Consider the following 14,791-nt stretch of genomic DNA (forward strand, 5'->3'; position numbering starts at 1 on the left):
GCATATGTGAGTCCGTGTAGGAAACAATGCTCTTGACCAATGGGAAGTGTGCCTGCTCTCTGGAGAACTGCTGCACACGGCTGGTGGTTGAAGTGTTGCTGAACAGGAAGTTGCTGAGTAGAATTGAGAGAGCTCCAACAGACATGAGGGTCTCTTATCAGGCTCTTGTCTTGTTTTTCTTAACAGGCTTATGCTCACTCGGTGAGATACTTTTATAAGCATTTGCATAGTTTTGTAGCTATAATTGTTTGTTTAGGTCTGTGTGTTTTCTTCTATAATGTATATGACATGGTCACTTAAATGGCTCTTTTATGTTAATTTGTCTGATACCTTCCTGTCTGTATCAAAATGCAAAATACATGTTTTTTTTTTGTTTTTGTTTTTTGATTACAGGGAAAGCTGAAGTTCACACAGTAGTCAGCAAACCAATCCCAGGAACTCTGCAGAATGTCAGTAAGAATGACACTGGAGTACAGAAGGCTGTCCTGACCGGAACCTACTCATTTAACAACAAGTCCAATGATGCTTTCCTGTTCAAAGCATCGTCTGTTGTTGATGCAAAGAGACAGGTACAGTACAAGCCCTTTTGTCTCACTGCGTGTGTTTATAATGTGCGTCATCCAGTCTCTGCTCTGCTATAGGTAGTCAAAGGCATCCGTTACATTCTGGAAGTGGAGATCTCACGGACTATGTGCAGGAAGATGGGCAACAACGATAACCTCAACAACTGTACCTTTCAGACAGACAGTCTGTTACGGCAGGTATGTGTGGTTTTCTATGGAAGAAGATACAATGGCTTTCTTGCTCTGAAGTAACTCAATAAGGCCAAAATTAGGGTTCTCACTCTAGATTTTTATAGTGTTTTTGAAAGAAGTCTCTTATGCTGACCAAGGCTGTATTTATTGGATCAAAATTACAATATATCACAGTAATATTGTTAAATATTATTAGTTATTTAAAATAACTGTTTCTGCTTTAGTACATTTAAAAATATAATTTATTCCCTTGATGCAAAGCTGAATTTTCAGCAATGAGCATTATTACTCCAGTTTTGTGTCACATGATCCTTCAGAAATATAGAAAGTTCAAAAGAATAGCATTTATTTGAAATAGAAATCCTTTTTAACATTATTAATGTTTTTACTGTCACTTTTGATCAATTTAATGCATCCTTGATGAATCAAAAAGAGATTTCTTTAAAAATGTCTTTAAAAAAAAGTATATATATATATATATATATATATATATATATACACATATATATACACACACACACATATGCATATACACGCATATGCATATACACACACACACACACACATATATAATATTTTTTATACACACACAGTTGTAATCAAAATTATTCAACCCCCATTGCTAATCAGGTTTATTAGCAAAATTTACAGACTTTCAGCTGTTTGCAATGAACAAATCAAACAAAAGTAATAGAAATAGCTTAACACAACAAATGTTTCAAGTGGTTTCCCCAAATTCTACTTTTAATGACTTCTACAGTCTCTAAATTATTTAACCCCTTAGTAGAACACCCTTTTGCTGTTATGACTTGCTGCAAACGAGATCTATAACCAGACACCAGCTTCTGGCAGTGTTTCTGAGGAATCTAAGCCCATTCCTCATGAGCAATGGCTAGTTCAGTAATATTCTTGGGTTTGCGTGCTGCATCCGCCTTCTTCAAATCCCACCAGAGATTTTCTATGGGGTTCAAGCCAGGTGACTGTGAGGGCCACAGTAGAATCTTCCAGGACGACTTCTCTAACCAAGCCTTGGTGGAATCTGAGGTATGCTTGAGATCATTGTCCTGTTGGAAGGTCCAATGACACCCAAGCTTCAGATTCCTCACTGACGGCATTACGTTTTCTCCTAGGATTTCCTGATACTTCAATGAATCCATCTTACCTTCCACACGCTGCAGGTTTCCAGTGCCAGAGGATGCAAAGCAGCCGCAGAGCATCACCGAGCCTATGGTGCCTTACTCCAGACATACCGCTGATCCATAGGGCCGAAAAGTTCCAGTTTTGTTTTAATCACTCCACAGAACAGAATCCCAAAACTTCCGTGGCTTATTTATTTGAGCACTTTTCCTGTGCTTTTGGGTCAGTGTTGGTGTACGTCTTGGAGTTCTGGCATGGAAACCGCATGCGTTCAGTTCGCTATCTTTTTGTATCCTGTTCCTTGTTTGTGAAGGGCGATGATATCTTCTCTTAAAGTCCCCCTGCAGTCAATAACTTTATCCCTTAAAACTCATCTTTGAGAACCAAAACGACATATTTACACATTTTGTCCTAGAAAAAAATTATTCATGCTTTAAAATAGCTTGAATTAAAGCTCTACACCCTTACCTCATTAAGTATGCACAGTTTTATGAATATGCAAATTATCCCCAACTCCACCAGCTCAGAGATCCACTCGTTGACGTGACTGGTTACAAGGTAGTTTGTGACTACTTTTCAAACCGCGTTTTTGAGACTGTCTTTGGTCCACTGCAGTTTTAAAGGTATAATATGTAAGAATTTCAAAATATCCAAAAACCACTTGCACAGTGTTATATATTTCTTTCAATTGTGTCCTTCCATTATCCTAAATGTTTCCAAGAATTTGTAAATTCAGAGAAATTCACAATTTTAAAAAGTGCCCATCCCTGTTCACTTGTCGCCTGTCAATGACGTAATATCCGCGTTATCCCTGGTTTCCGCTTGTACTGCCATAAGTAACCATGGTGACAGACGTGGACAACTGCGTAGTGCGTAACGTTTAACGGGACGCTGTTGTTGTTTCGTTCAAACATTATGGATCATGGCAAGCAGACTTTGGGACAAAAGGAGAACTAAAATGAGGATCAATATTGGCGTGGCGTTATTCCTTTTGTCCCAAAGTCTGCTTGCCATGATCCATAATGTTGATCATGGAAACAAACCTAGCCAGTTCAGATATTTCATGTGTTCTAGCTCAAGCACACCTGGTGAAACTAATGAAGCCCTTGATTAGTTGCATCAGGTGTGCTTGAGACAACACCTGTTTTGCAGATTTGTGCTGTTGTGAGGGTTACTATTTAGGGGGTTGAATAATTTTGAGACTGCAGAAGTCATTAAAAGTTGTATTTTCAGTTGAATTTGGGGAAATTACTTGAAACATTTGGTGTGTTGAGCTATTTCAATTACTTTGATTTGTTCATTGCAAACAGCTTGAAGTCCTGAAACCTGATTTGCAATGGGGGTTGAATAATTTTGAATACAACTGATATATATATATATATATATATATATGTCACTTTCCAACTTTTTAGACTTGGGAATCACAATTATATTTCCCTGATATTTCCATGACCCTGATAATCCTCTACAAATGTAATTATAAAATACTGTATATTGAGGTTGTAAATCATTACTCATATGATTTTTTTTATATTTCCTTTTATTATAGACATTCCTCTGTCACTTTGACATATGGTCAATTCCATGGATGAAGAAAATGTCGACCACATATTTTGAGTGTCATTCTTTTGATAAATTCTGAAATGTCTGTCTCATCTAAATGTTTTTCAATGGATCAATCTGAAATGTCATGCTAATAAAATAAAAAAGTGAATAGTGTAATGATTGGTTATCATGGACAGTAATTCTATAGGTGCAAGTGACCTTCAGTTCATCAAATGCTGAGATTGACTGACAGAGTAAATTATTCAGTGGGCTTCACTTCTGATGTGCTTTACGCACCTACAGTAGATCAGGGGCTATCACCGCAATCTCTGAGCTCCCTGGTCTCTTTTCCTTTGAGTCACAGATCTTTAAAGCAAACTGGCCCTTGAAATACACCAGCACTGATCAAACACACATGTAACGGGTTTGTATGAACAGATTTTTTTTTTTTTTGACTACTGATTTACTACTTTTTTTTTTAAAAATGTGACATACTTGTCCTAAATTTCATAAATCCATATATGCCCATTAGGTGGGTGGAAGCATCCAATAGAACAGTGGTTCTCAACTGGATTTGCTTTGAACCAAGATTTTACAGTTGACATGAAGTGGCGACCCAGCAACCAAAACATTATCATACAAAAGCGACCTTAAATTGTCCCTAAAATCAAAAATTACATTTATTAATATTAAACCAATCATTGATTTACAATTGAAAATGGCAATTTTTTTATACATTTAAACTCTTTCCCCATCATTGACGTAATTTTCCATCATTTATGACGTTTTGGTTATGTATGCAACCTTGGTTCCCTGAATAGGTAATAACACGTTGTGTCGCTGAAGCTATGGGAACACCTTTGGTGAGACGATTGTCTGAAGCCCCTATACCATAATGCCAATTCATTGGCCAGTGGCGCTTGCACTGCCTCCATGGAATACTTCCATTGAAATGGAAAATCTGAAGAGAGATTGCGGGAGCACGCTCTAAATACTTTCGCCTGGCTCCGCAGCGCGAGTTTACGCAGACTGCGCGTGCACCTCCCCAAACGGACGAGGCGTTGTACTATTCTGTGAAACGACAGGGGGCGACTCAAATAATTGTCCTCTTAACCATCAGGAATCAACGTCGAGAAGAAGAAAGGTCCACACGTGACAATGTTTATTTTAGTACATCGCCACCAATACCACACTACAAAAATAATCGTGTAAAATCCAGTAAACCCTGATATTATTACTTGTGACATTAGAACAAAATATGTGGATATAAAAACATGTTTGTAGGCTATACAACTAAATTAACGATCTCTTAAATATTTCCTAATTTCACTAAACAATTCATTAAGTTTCGTGGACATTTTATAAAACGTGGAACTTTATTTTTATTAAAATGGCTTATGTCTGCTATAGGCTCATTTTGTAAATGTAAGCAACTAATTTAAGACGCACAAACTGAGTGCTGGTGCGTTGAGACGTACATGCTCGGCCAGATTCGGCTCGAAGTCGTGCATCTTCGGATGCGGAGCTGCACGCGCTGTTACAAAAAAAGCCATGCACACCGTCAAGCGAAATGGTGTCTTGCGCACCCAACGCGCACGACCGCCCACACCGCAATGACGTCATTTTTGCCGCGCGCACCTTCGCGCTTGTGCAGATACGGCGAGTATAAACCTAGCTTTATGAGGCATACGCCACGTAATAAGAGCGTGCTCCCACCATCTCTCTTCAGATTTCCCATTGCGGAGGAAGCACTCGCAAAGTAGTAGAATGGCTGGCATCGCAATGTCTCGTTCCCTATTCAGGCAACCAAGGTTACATATGTAACCGAGACATTCCCTTTCATACATAGGTTCACTTCTACGCTGCGTCGCTGAAGCTATGGGAACTGTATACCATAATGCCTTCGACTACATTTGCGGGTTTATGTAGAAGACTGAGGACAGCGAGCCAGGTGCCCTACCCACCTTGAGACCATAAAACCTGATAAAAGTGTGTGGAGAGGACCACCCTGCCCCAACACAATTATCCTCCAAGGAAGAGCCCTTAAACAGAGCCTGAAACCATTCCTCTAGAAGAATGAGCACGTATACCGAGAGGCGAAGCCAAGCCGCGCACCTTATAGGCTGCAGCATAGCATCAGTTATCCAATGAGACATCTTCTGCTTGGTGACAGCGAAAAGCTGGTCAGACTTGCGCCACTGGTCCTTGTGGTCGATATAAGTCTTCAAAGCCCGCACTGGGCAGAGCCCATGAGGCTGCACATCACTCAGACTCTGTGCTAGGAGGGGAAATGCCTCAAAAATCACTTGCTGAGTGCGAAATGGGGTCGAAGCAACCTTGGGAACATACTCCAGCCAAGGCTGTAGTAAGAACTTAACCAAACCAGAGGCAAAGTCCATTAAAGAAGGGCCTACAAAGAGAGCCTGCAGGTCTCCGATCCACTTAAGAGAGGATAAGGCCACCAATAGGCCGAGAAGCTTATGTGACACGGACTCCAATGGTTCAAACTGATGGCCTTCCAGGACAATTGATAAGTCCCAAGAAGGGTGTAACAAATTAGGCTGGTATCCATTCAGCCGACCGCCAGAGGGAGCCCTCTCCCGAATACTAGCCATGAACTGTTTCTTCTATGGTTTATTCCTGTTATCACCTGTAAATAGCTATGGTTTTCCATAGATACTTTGCAAAGTATTGCCAGTTATTTCACTGCCTCACCGAGCGTTCTTTCCATTGCCTGTTTCATTGCCTTCCAGTTATGACCATTGTGCTTCTCATGTTTGATTACTGATCGTTGGATTACTGTTTTTGTTTGTCTAGTTAGACTGATTACCTTGCCTGCTTCATCGACTCGTGTTTTGGATTTGTTGACTGATTTTTATTAAACTTTCTGTATTTGTATTCTACCTTCGCCTCCATGTCGAATCCTCCACAAAGGGATTCGCACAGCCTAAGCTGAATTGCTCCCTGTAAAAAACGAGAAACCAGAGGGTGTCACCAAAAGGAGACACCTCCCATACTCAGCAGCAAGAGCTGCTATGTAAACTTTAAAGGACAAGTTCGGTATTTTACACTTAAAGCCCTGTTTACAGATCGTTTCTGATGAAATAGAACGGTTAAGATTACATTTTGGACAAATGCTGCTGTCCCGAGAATTTTAGGTTTCTTTCGCTTTCCCCCCCACCAGTAGACTGGGTGTATAGGTGCACTGGAACACTCCTTCCTAAAACACATTAAACTTTCGTTTACAAAGACGTGAAACTCACAGAGTGGTCAGGGGTGTTCACTGGTATGCTCACACAAAAATCGCTGCAAAAGATGCTTTCCAACAGGTGTTTTACCATTCGTTGTAAAACTGTGGACCTATTTTTCCAAACGTCTCACACCCGTAGATTCTTCCGTTGAGAGCTTGAATAATAGACACTCCAGCCCAGTTGGTGGCGATAATGCACCTTTGCAAGCAAACCACTGGCATTTCATTGTTTGTGATCCGCCGTAAAAAAAAAAAGAAGAAGAAGAAGAAGAAAACAACCCCTGAACCCCATTTCAGTTTCCGGCGCGGAGTAATACCGTACCTCACAGCACATCCAATGCAAGTCAATGGAGGAGACAAAAACTACGATAAAACCTGTTGGAAAGCATCTTTTGCAGCGATTTTTGTGTGAGCATACCAGTAAACTGGGCAGTAATTTACTAGAGGTCCTGACAACCTGATTTAATGACTCACTTGCTTCAGTACTGGATGAATCAGTATTTTTTAACAAATCTTTTGAACGAGTCGATGACAAATATCTATATTTTTTAAGTCACTTGTTGCCACAAACTGTCACTGATAATTTTTTTTGAAGCATCAAGTTACAAAAAGTGTTTTATTCTATTTTGATCTCAACCATAGACATCAGTGTTTATATCTGAACTATAAACTTTTATCCCAGTACTTCTGTGATCATTTGAATTTTTGTAAGACAGAAATAATGATACTGTGTGGTTCAAAAACTGTTTGTGAAGTTGTTTAATACCTGAATATAACAACTGCTCCCTCTGGGTCAGCGGCAGAGAAAACACAGATTTGAATGTTCGCTGGTACTTGTTGTCAGAGGTTTAATAGATATAGCCAAATTGCCATTTAGGAATCACATGGGTGTTTGAATTGAGACCGCAATCTTTTAACGCTTAATTGTGTAGCTCGAATATCCACACAATCTTTGATGTCAACTAGACTTACTTTTGTCAGAAGCTTTAATCCAAAGTGACTTGCATTGTCTCCATTCCCAGTTCATGCATTCCCTGGGAATCGAACCCATGACCATGGCGTTGCTAACATCATGCTATACTGTTTAAACTACAGGAATGCAAAAAGAAAAAAGTTAAGCAATTAATTTTGCTTTCCCAACTATGCAAGATTATATGATTAATTTATTATTTCCATTTAGCACTATTTTTTTTCACCATTGTCTTATCAAATGAGCTGTGACCCACCAGTTGAGATATGAGCTGTTATATGACATTATTGCTGATAATTATTATAGACATCATATAACGTATGAATGGAAAACACAGATACTCGTGTAAGGGTGTGCTAAATATTATAAAGCCAGCAGCATTTATCAGCCAAGAGTGACACAGCTCTCATTTCTGCAACATATACAAACAACAATGAATTGAGGAATTAATATCTTCAATCTCTTAATTAAAAATAAACCAAAACATTCAGACATTCGAACATTCTTAAAACCAGAAATAATTTTAGCGTAATGTTGCAGGAACTTCATTTTATAATGAAATGAAAATACCGTTTCACTTCCCCAAAGCAACTTCCTTATGCTACCACCCACAGGAGTTATAGTTTTTATAGGTCGTCTTGATTTGTATCACAGCGCCTTTATAAGAAAAACAGTTGTCAGCTCTATTTTAAGGACCAGATGATGGTCGGTGCAAATAAATCAAGTACAGAAACGACTATTTCTGTCACAAGGGAGAGAAATAAAAATAGTAATGGCACATCTTTAAAAAAACAAAAACAAAAAAGCAGATAGCTTATTATGCACCGCACATCTCTAAAAAAAGAAAGTCACCCACACGGGTTAATGGAACAAAAAACAGGCATCTGTCAGACGTAAATAAAGAGAATGGGATAAAATGAAGGGACTGTGTTTGGTCATACAATATGGAAGAATTTGATAAGTGTTCTTGTGCTAATTGCTTCGGGATCTGTTTGTTTGGAAGCCACAGTGAAATGACTCAAGCTGAGCATCTGTCAGGATTGTGACGGCATGTTTCACACTTTGCTCAGATCCAGCTTGCACAGATAAGGGGAGCGGAAGGAGCCCAGGTACAGGTGGCCGTTGTACTCGTGTGCCTCGCTGATGTAGGCCGCCACCATGCCGTGAGGGTCGTGAAAGCTACGAACGCACGTCCCACCGTCCTGAAGCTCGACCACCAGGCTGTAGCGCGGCACAAACTTCACCAGAGTTTCTTGACTGAAGAGCTGAGAACACACAAAACATGGGAAAGCATATCTATTTCAGAAAAATATACTGAGTTGGAATGTGTAAAACCACCATTACAAAAACTATTATCAAAATCAGCAATTAATTAACCAGAACATGTTTCCTAAGAAGTGCTCACTTAAGAATTGTTCTCGAGTACAACAGTGACAGCCACCCTTTTCACTGGCGCTGGTTTGAGAAGTATTTTTTCCTATCATTTTTCCCATAGGGATAAAAAAAAAAAAAAAAGCCAATAAGCTACGAGGTGAATCATAACACTACAAATTTTGATTTGAAGCAAAAAAAGATTTTGCAAGTCGGACAAAAATACAAGGGTACGAGACTGTGTACTTAGCTTTAGTGAGGAAAAGAACTACAATCCCATGAAGCATTGCATTTATATATTTATATATAATATATATATACACACAAACGTTTAAGTATTTTTAAAGAGCGTAGAGAGATCGACTCGATTATTCACAGTGCTTCATGGGAGTGGGCGGAGCTAAAGAGATCGTTTGGTGAGTGTTGCTTGTTTCGACTCTGATTGGTGTCGTTTTTTGTTCAGCATCATGGGTAATGTATAGTTTTTCACCAGGAATTCTGCTGATAAACACAAAAATAAGCTGAAATAATGCGGGCTGACGGCAAATACCATCGATTAACAAGCTTGTAGCACACAGTAGGTCTGTCTTTAAAGGTTTATAAGTTATACTGTAGTTTAACTATGTGGAGAAAATGACTGCAGATTTTACTTCCGGAACCGACTGTTGCACTATTAAGAACAACAGCTGGATGGAGTGCAACAAAATGACGAAACTTGTGGGTCTCGAGATCCTTCTCATAAATGGGTCCATTTATTTTCTTGTTTTATATATCTATTCGTCAATTTTAAAAGTGATTTATTTGTTATTTTACTGTTACATTTAACTATGTTTAAACTATTTAAATAAAATGCAGTAAATGTATATATATTTGTCAGTTTGAAAAGAGATTTTGCCGTTACATTTCCCTCAATTTTAAAAATATTTAAATAAACATCTACATCAGCGTATGTCTATGTATTTGTCTATTTGAAAAGTGATTTATTACACAGACATTATGTTTATTATTAATTTTAATTTAAAAAAAAATCAATTAATTAGTATTAGATAAATATAAATTAATCAAAAAAATATTTCTTTTTATAAAAAAAAAAAAAAAAAATTGACAGTTTTTATTTGACTTCTAAATGGCAGCTTACCTTAAATATGAACTTCTTTATCCAGGGTCTTTGAGACAGGAAGTCCAGCATAGAGAAGCCGGGGTTGGGTCGCACAGCAGACATGGCCACCCAGTATCCTCCTGAAGAACTGCGTCGAATGTTGTCAGGGAATCCTGGGAGATTGTCTATAAAGGTATCCATTCCTCCTTTATTGAGGCCAGACACGTGAACTCTGTGAAGACAAAAAAGTAAACATTCAAGATGTAGAACTGAACATGAGCAGTGACGGACCGATACATCAGCTAAACCGACAAGTCAAGATGACGTTTCAACATTTTGAGACTATCGACATTAGACTTGTTAGGAATTTAACCAATCTGGTTCCAATACATTGTAATACACTAACCAAAAAATGCTAAATCTTTTGCCAACATTGTCTCATTTTTAATTAACATAACCTCAGTTAATCTGGGAGTTATTTTTACCCAGCACTGTTTCTACTGATTTAACCAGACCATCCCAGATCACCACAGGGTTAAAGTAGTCACCTTCATTTATATAGCGCTTTTAACAATATAGATTGTTTCAAAGCAGCTTTACAGTGATAACAGGAAATTACAGTAACAGAGATTGTTTGGGCTTTACAACAGCTCTTGAATAAAGTTATTGTCCAGCTAAAGTTATTAATTTAGGGGCCGCTTACACGACACCGTTCTAACAGAAAACAGAAAACTTTTAATGCGCTCTAGCAGCTCACCTGCATATTTTTCGTTTAGTCTTTAGGTATGCGCATTTGAATATATATATATATATATATGCGCAGGCGTGTAGTCTTTCTTTACAGATTGACATCATCAAATTACTTGCCTGGCCTGCATAATACAGAATTTTTAGTCGTTTCCATGTATCCGTGCGAACTGGAATCATTTTGATAACGTTTTATCTGTACAGAGGTAAAGGGAAGGTACATTAATATTAAACCATCTGGAGCACTGAGACCACACTAGCTTTAGTAAGAGGAAACATGCTATGCATCTCTCCACACAGGAATCTTAATGATGGAGCCTGTTGCCTTGGCAACTGCATGCACTCATCATTTATCCAGGTAAGGAGAACGGCCTGTGCCTCTAGCAGACATGAGACGTCATGTAGCGGTGGATGAGGACTATGTCATTCAAGAGGTCAGCTGTGAGGCGATAAAGAAGTGACAGGGAGAACTGATGTGTTCTAGCTGACCTGATAATCAATCAGCCCAAAGGTAGGAACACGCTTAAAATTACATGGGACAATCAGTGTACTGAAAGTACTGAAATATAGATGGAAAGTGAAGCACAGAACAGATTTGTATTAGAAAGTAAACATGAGCATTTCTAAAGTCAAAGATGTGAAACTTGCCATGAGGGATAGAAATACACCATGGTTCAGATTTTTCTAATGTTTTTGAAAGAAGTCTTAGGCTGCACTGATCAAAAATAGACATGAGCACGGGTGAACCAAGGACTTAAATAAGGGGCCGAATTCAGCGAAATGTAAGTTTATTTAATAACCAATACAATAAAATTGATGAAGACCAGTTTATTCACTTTATAGGCTATCGTTTAGACATGTAAAACATCCGTGTTTGCACATCGCCTGTACAGGGTTCATTTGCAAAGCGTAAATGTAAGAAACTTATCCAAGATGATTATGACGATGATTACTATTATTTAACTGACGTTATGATCACAAATGCCTTTATTTATTAAATGGCAGAATTTTGTTTAATCCGCCGGGATGATTGAATTTACGTCATTACGTGAGGACGTAAAAGAACTGGTGAACCGTTTTTTTAACCGGTTCATTGAATCGAACTGTCCGAAAGAACCGGTTTGTGGAAAAGAACCGGACTTCCCATCACTAGAAAGTATACAAATGACTGAGGGCAGAAATATGCTAATACGGGACAGTCCGTCAGTGATCGTGGGCAGAGCATGAGCAATATGACATCATATCGCTCAGAAAATCCAAACGGCTTGATTATTTAGAGTGTTTAGGCTTTTTGTGGATTAAAAAAAAAAAAGGAGTGAATGTTTTTTTTTCATTGAATGGTGGTTGTGTCCACACAGTACAAAGACACATTTATATGCAAACACCACATAAAAGTAAATTTTGCATCCGATGACCCCTTTAAGTAAAAAAAAGTAATGTTGTGAGATATTACAGTTTAAAATAACGGTATTCTATTTTAGTGTATAAATATACACTGAATTGTGTATACATATGTGTGTGTGTGTATATCTGCGTATAAATATACATATACACACACATATATATATATATATATATATATATACACCCCTCACATTTCAGCAAACATTTTAGTATATCTTCTCAAGGGACAATACTATAGAAATGAAACTTGGATATATTTTAGAGTAGTCATTGTGCTGATTGTATAGAGCTGGTAAGTCCCGCCCCTTCCGTAAAACCCCGCTGGACCTCAAAGTTGAAAAACCGTCAATGCAAGTGAATGGGAGAAAATAATTATTTTCTGGTCCCGTTTGAATTGTGCCATGAATGTGAACATATGTTGTCTGTGAATTTTTTATATAACAATTCATGTTACGAGTTTGACAGTATATGGTATGATTCTTCGGCTAGCAGTTGTGGAAAAGACATAACGAGAAAGACTACATGTCGCCTATGTGACGTCACCCCATAAAGTTGACTTACCCGTGGTTTTCACCAACTTCAACGATTCTGTCCTCTCCCTGAAAGAAGGCGGTGAAGTGCACCAAAGACACCCATGTTTAGCGGGATCCGTGAGCTAGTCCGTGTGCTAGTGGTGTTGACGTTTCAAACGCGTCGAGAGTTGTAGTCCACAAAGTGCTCTCACACAAAGTCTAACCGTATCAAACTTCTACCCGCTAAATTGTATCATTCTTTACACGAAAAGTTATATAAAAAATTCACAGACAACATATGTTCACATTCATGGCACAATTCAAACGGGACCAGAAAATAATTATTTTCTCCCATTCACTTGCATTGACGGTTTTTCAACTTTGAGGTCCAGCGGGGTTAGCGGAGGGGGCGGGACTTACCAGCTCTATAGCAGTATACATTTACTGTCCTCTGAAAATAACTCAATACACAGCCATTCATTTCAAAATAGCTGGCAACAAAAGTGAGTACACCCTAAGTGAACATGTCAAAACTGTGCCCAAAGTGTCAATATTCTGTGTGAGCACCATTGTTATCTAGCACTGCCTTAACGCTCCTGGCCATGGAGTTCACCAGAGCTGCACAGGTTGTTGCTGGGATCCTCTTCCACTCCTCCATAGTGACATCACAGAGCTGCTGGATGTTAGACACATGGCACTTCTCCACCTTCCGCTTGAGGATGCCAGTGTGCAGCGTATGGTCGGAGCACTGACAAGCTGACCTTCCGCTTCTGCAACTTCAAAAGCAATGCTGGCACGGTCATGAGTCTGTTTTTTGAAGCCAGCTTCTGCACCTGACGCACAGCACGAGGACTCAACTTCTTTGATTGACCCTTACAAAGCCTGTTATGAGTGGAATCAGTCCACTTGGAAATTCTTTGCCATGAGGGGCCATGTTGAACATCCAGTGGTCAGTATGAGAGAATTTTACTCAAAGCACCAAATTTGAACTGCTCTAATACAAGATACACAAATGTGTATGGTCCTGTCAAGCAGACAAAAACATGAACATGATGAATAGAACATGTGGCTTTGCATGGTCAAACGACGTACAGCTATTATCACTTAGGGTGTACTCACTTTTGTTGCCAGCTATTTTGACAATAATGGCTGTATGTTGAGTTATTTTCAGAGGACAGTAAATGTATACTGCTATACAAGCAGCACAATGACTACTCTAAAATATATCCAAGTTTCATTTCTATAGTATTGTCCCTTGAGAAGATATACTAAAATGATTGCTGAAATGTGAGGGGTGTACTCACTTTTGTGAGATAAAAGATGTAATTTATTCCTGTGATGAAAAGCTGAATTTTACTCCAGTCTTTAGTGTCACATGATCCTTCAAAAATCATCCAAACATTTAATTTATTATCACAGTTGAAAACAGTTCTGCAGCTTAATATTTTTGTATTATTTTCAGGACTCTTGATAAATAGAAAGTTCAAAAGAACAGCATTTATTCGAAACTGCAATATTTTAAAACATTACTGGCATTTGAAAAAAAAAATATCGAATTAATGCATCCTTGCAGAATAAAAGTATTAATTTCCTTTTTATTTTATCTTACTTACCCCAAGCTTTTGAACGCTAGTGTACAGTATATACTATAGAAATAGTAAAAACAGTATGAACATAGCTCTTGTTCAGGGATAATAACATCCTAGGTTTTGATTAGAATAATAAAATAAAAAAATGAAACAATATACAAGTTTTAACGATCAACGACCAAAGTAACAGAATATAAACAGTACGGTGAGTATCACCTCCTTATTCTCGCCATTGTGGTTTCAGCCACTAGAACAGACTCCTCATCAGGGAAGAGCTGGATGCCGTTAGGAAACCTCAGGTTCTCCATCATCACGGAAACTTCCTTGCTCTCTGTATCGTACTCAAGCACACTGAAAAAAACAAATTAGCACCATCAGTCACCGTACTAAAACATAATTCCCAATGAAAACA

The 14,791-nt window shown here is 38.5% G+C and overlaps 2 protein-coding genes across 2 annotated transcripts in view; one reads left to right on the plus strand and one right to left on the minus strand.

The window, feature by feature from the left end:
- Nucleotides 1-7,647, plus strand: cst7 (cystatin f). Its single transcript, XM_079855392.1, has 4 exons — nucleotides 1-201; nucleotides 394-569; nucleotides 642-761; nucleotides 3,442-7,647. The coding sequence occupies exons 1-4, from the start codon at nucleotides 27-29 to the stop codon at nucleotides 3,532-3,534; spliced, it is 564 nt and encodes a 187-aa protein (XP_079711518.1). The 5' UTR covers nucleotides 1-26; the 3' UTR covers nucleotides 3,535-7,647.
- Nucleotides 7,110-14,791, minus strand: part of apmap (adipocyte plasma membrane associated protein) — a 24,861-nt gene continuing 17,179 nt past the window's right edge. The window contains exons 7-9 of the mRNA XM_079855387.1: nucleotides 14,596-14,730; nucleotides 10,167-10,359; nucleotides 7,110-8,922 (exon numbers count right to left, since the gene is read on the minus strand). Coding sequence (XP_079711513.1) covers nucleotides 8,713-8,922; nucleotides 10,167-10,359; nucleotides 14,596-14,730 — 538 coding nt within the window. The 3' untranslated portion in view covers nucleotides 7,110-8,712. The remainder of the gene's footprint in view (nucleotides 8,923-10,166; nucleotides 10,360-14,595; nucleotides 14,731-14,791) is intronic.

This window comes from Squalius cephalus, assembly GCF_949319135.1.
Source record: "Squalius cephalus genome assembly, chromosome: 21".
NCBI lineage: Eukaryota > Metazoa > Chordata > Actinopteri > Cypriniformes > Leuciscidae > Squalius > Squalius cephalus.

Bases quoted from the DNA above. Each gene is read 5' to 3' on its own strand.
- cst7 (XM_079855392.1), top strand. From the start codon at position 27: ATGCTCTTGACCAATGGGAAGTGTGCCTGCTCTCTGGAGAACTGCTGC. The intron at 202-393 runs GTGAGATACTTT...TTTTGATTACAG, and splicing joins AACAGGCTTATGCTCACTCG to GGAAAGCTGAAGTTCACACA. The intron at 762-3,441 runs GTATGTGTGGTT...CTTTTATTATAG, and splicing joins CAGACAGTCTGTTACGGCAG to ACATTCCTCTGTCACTTTGA.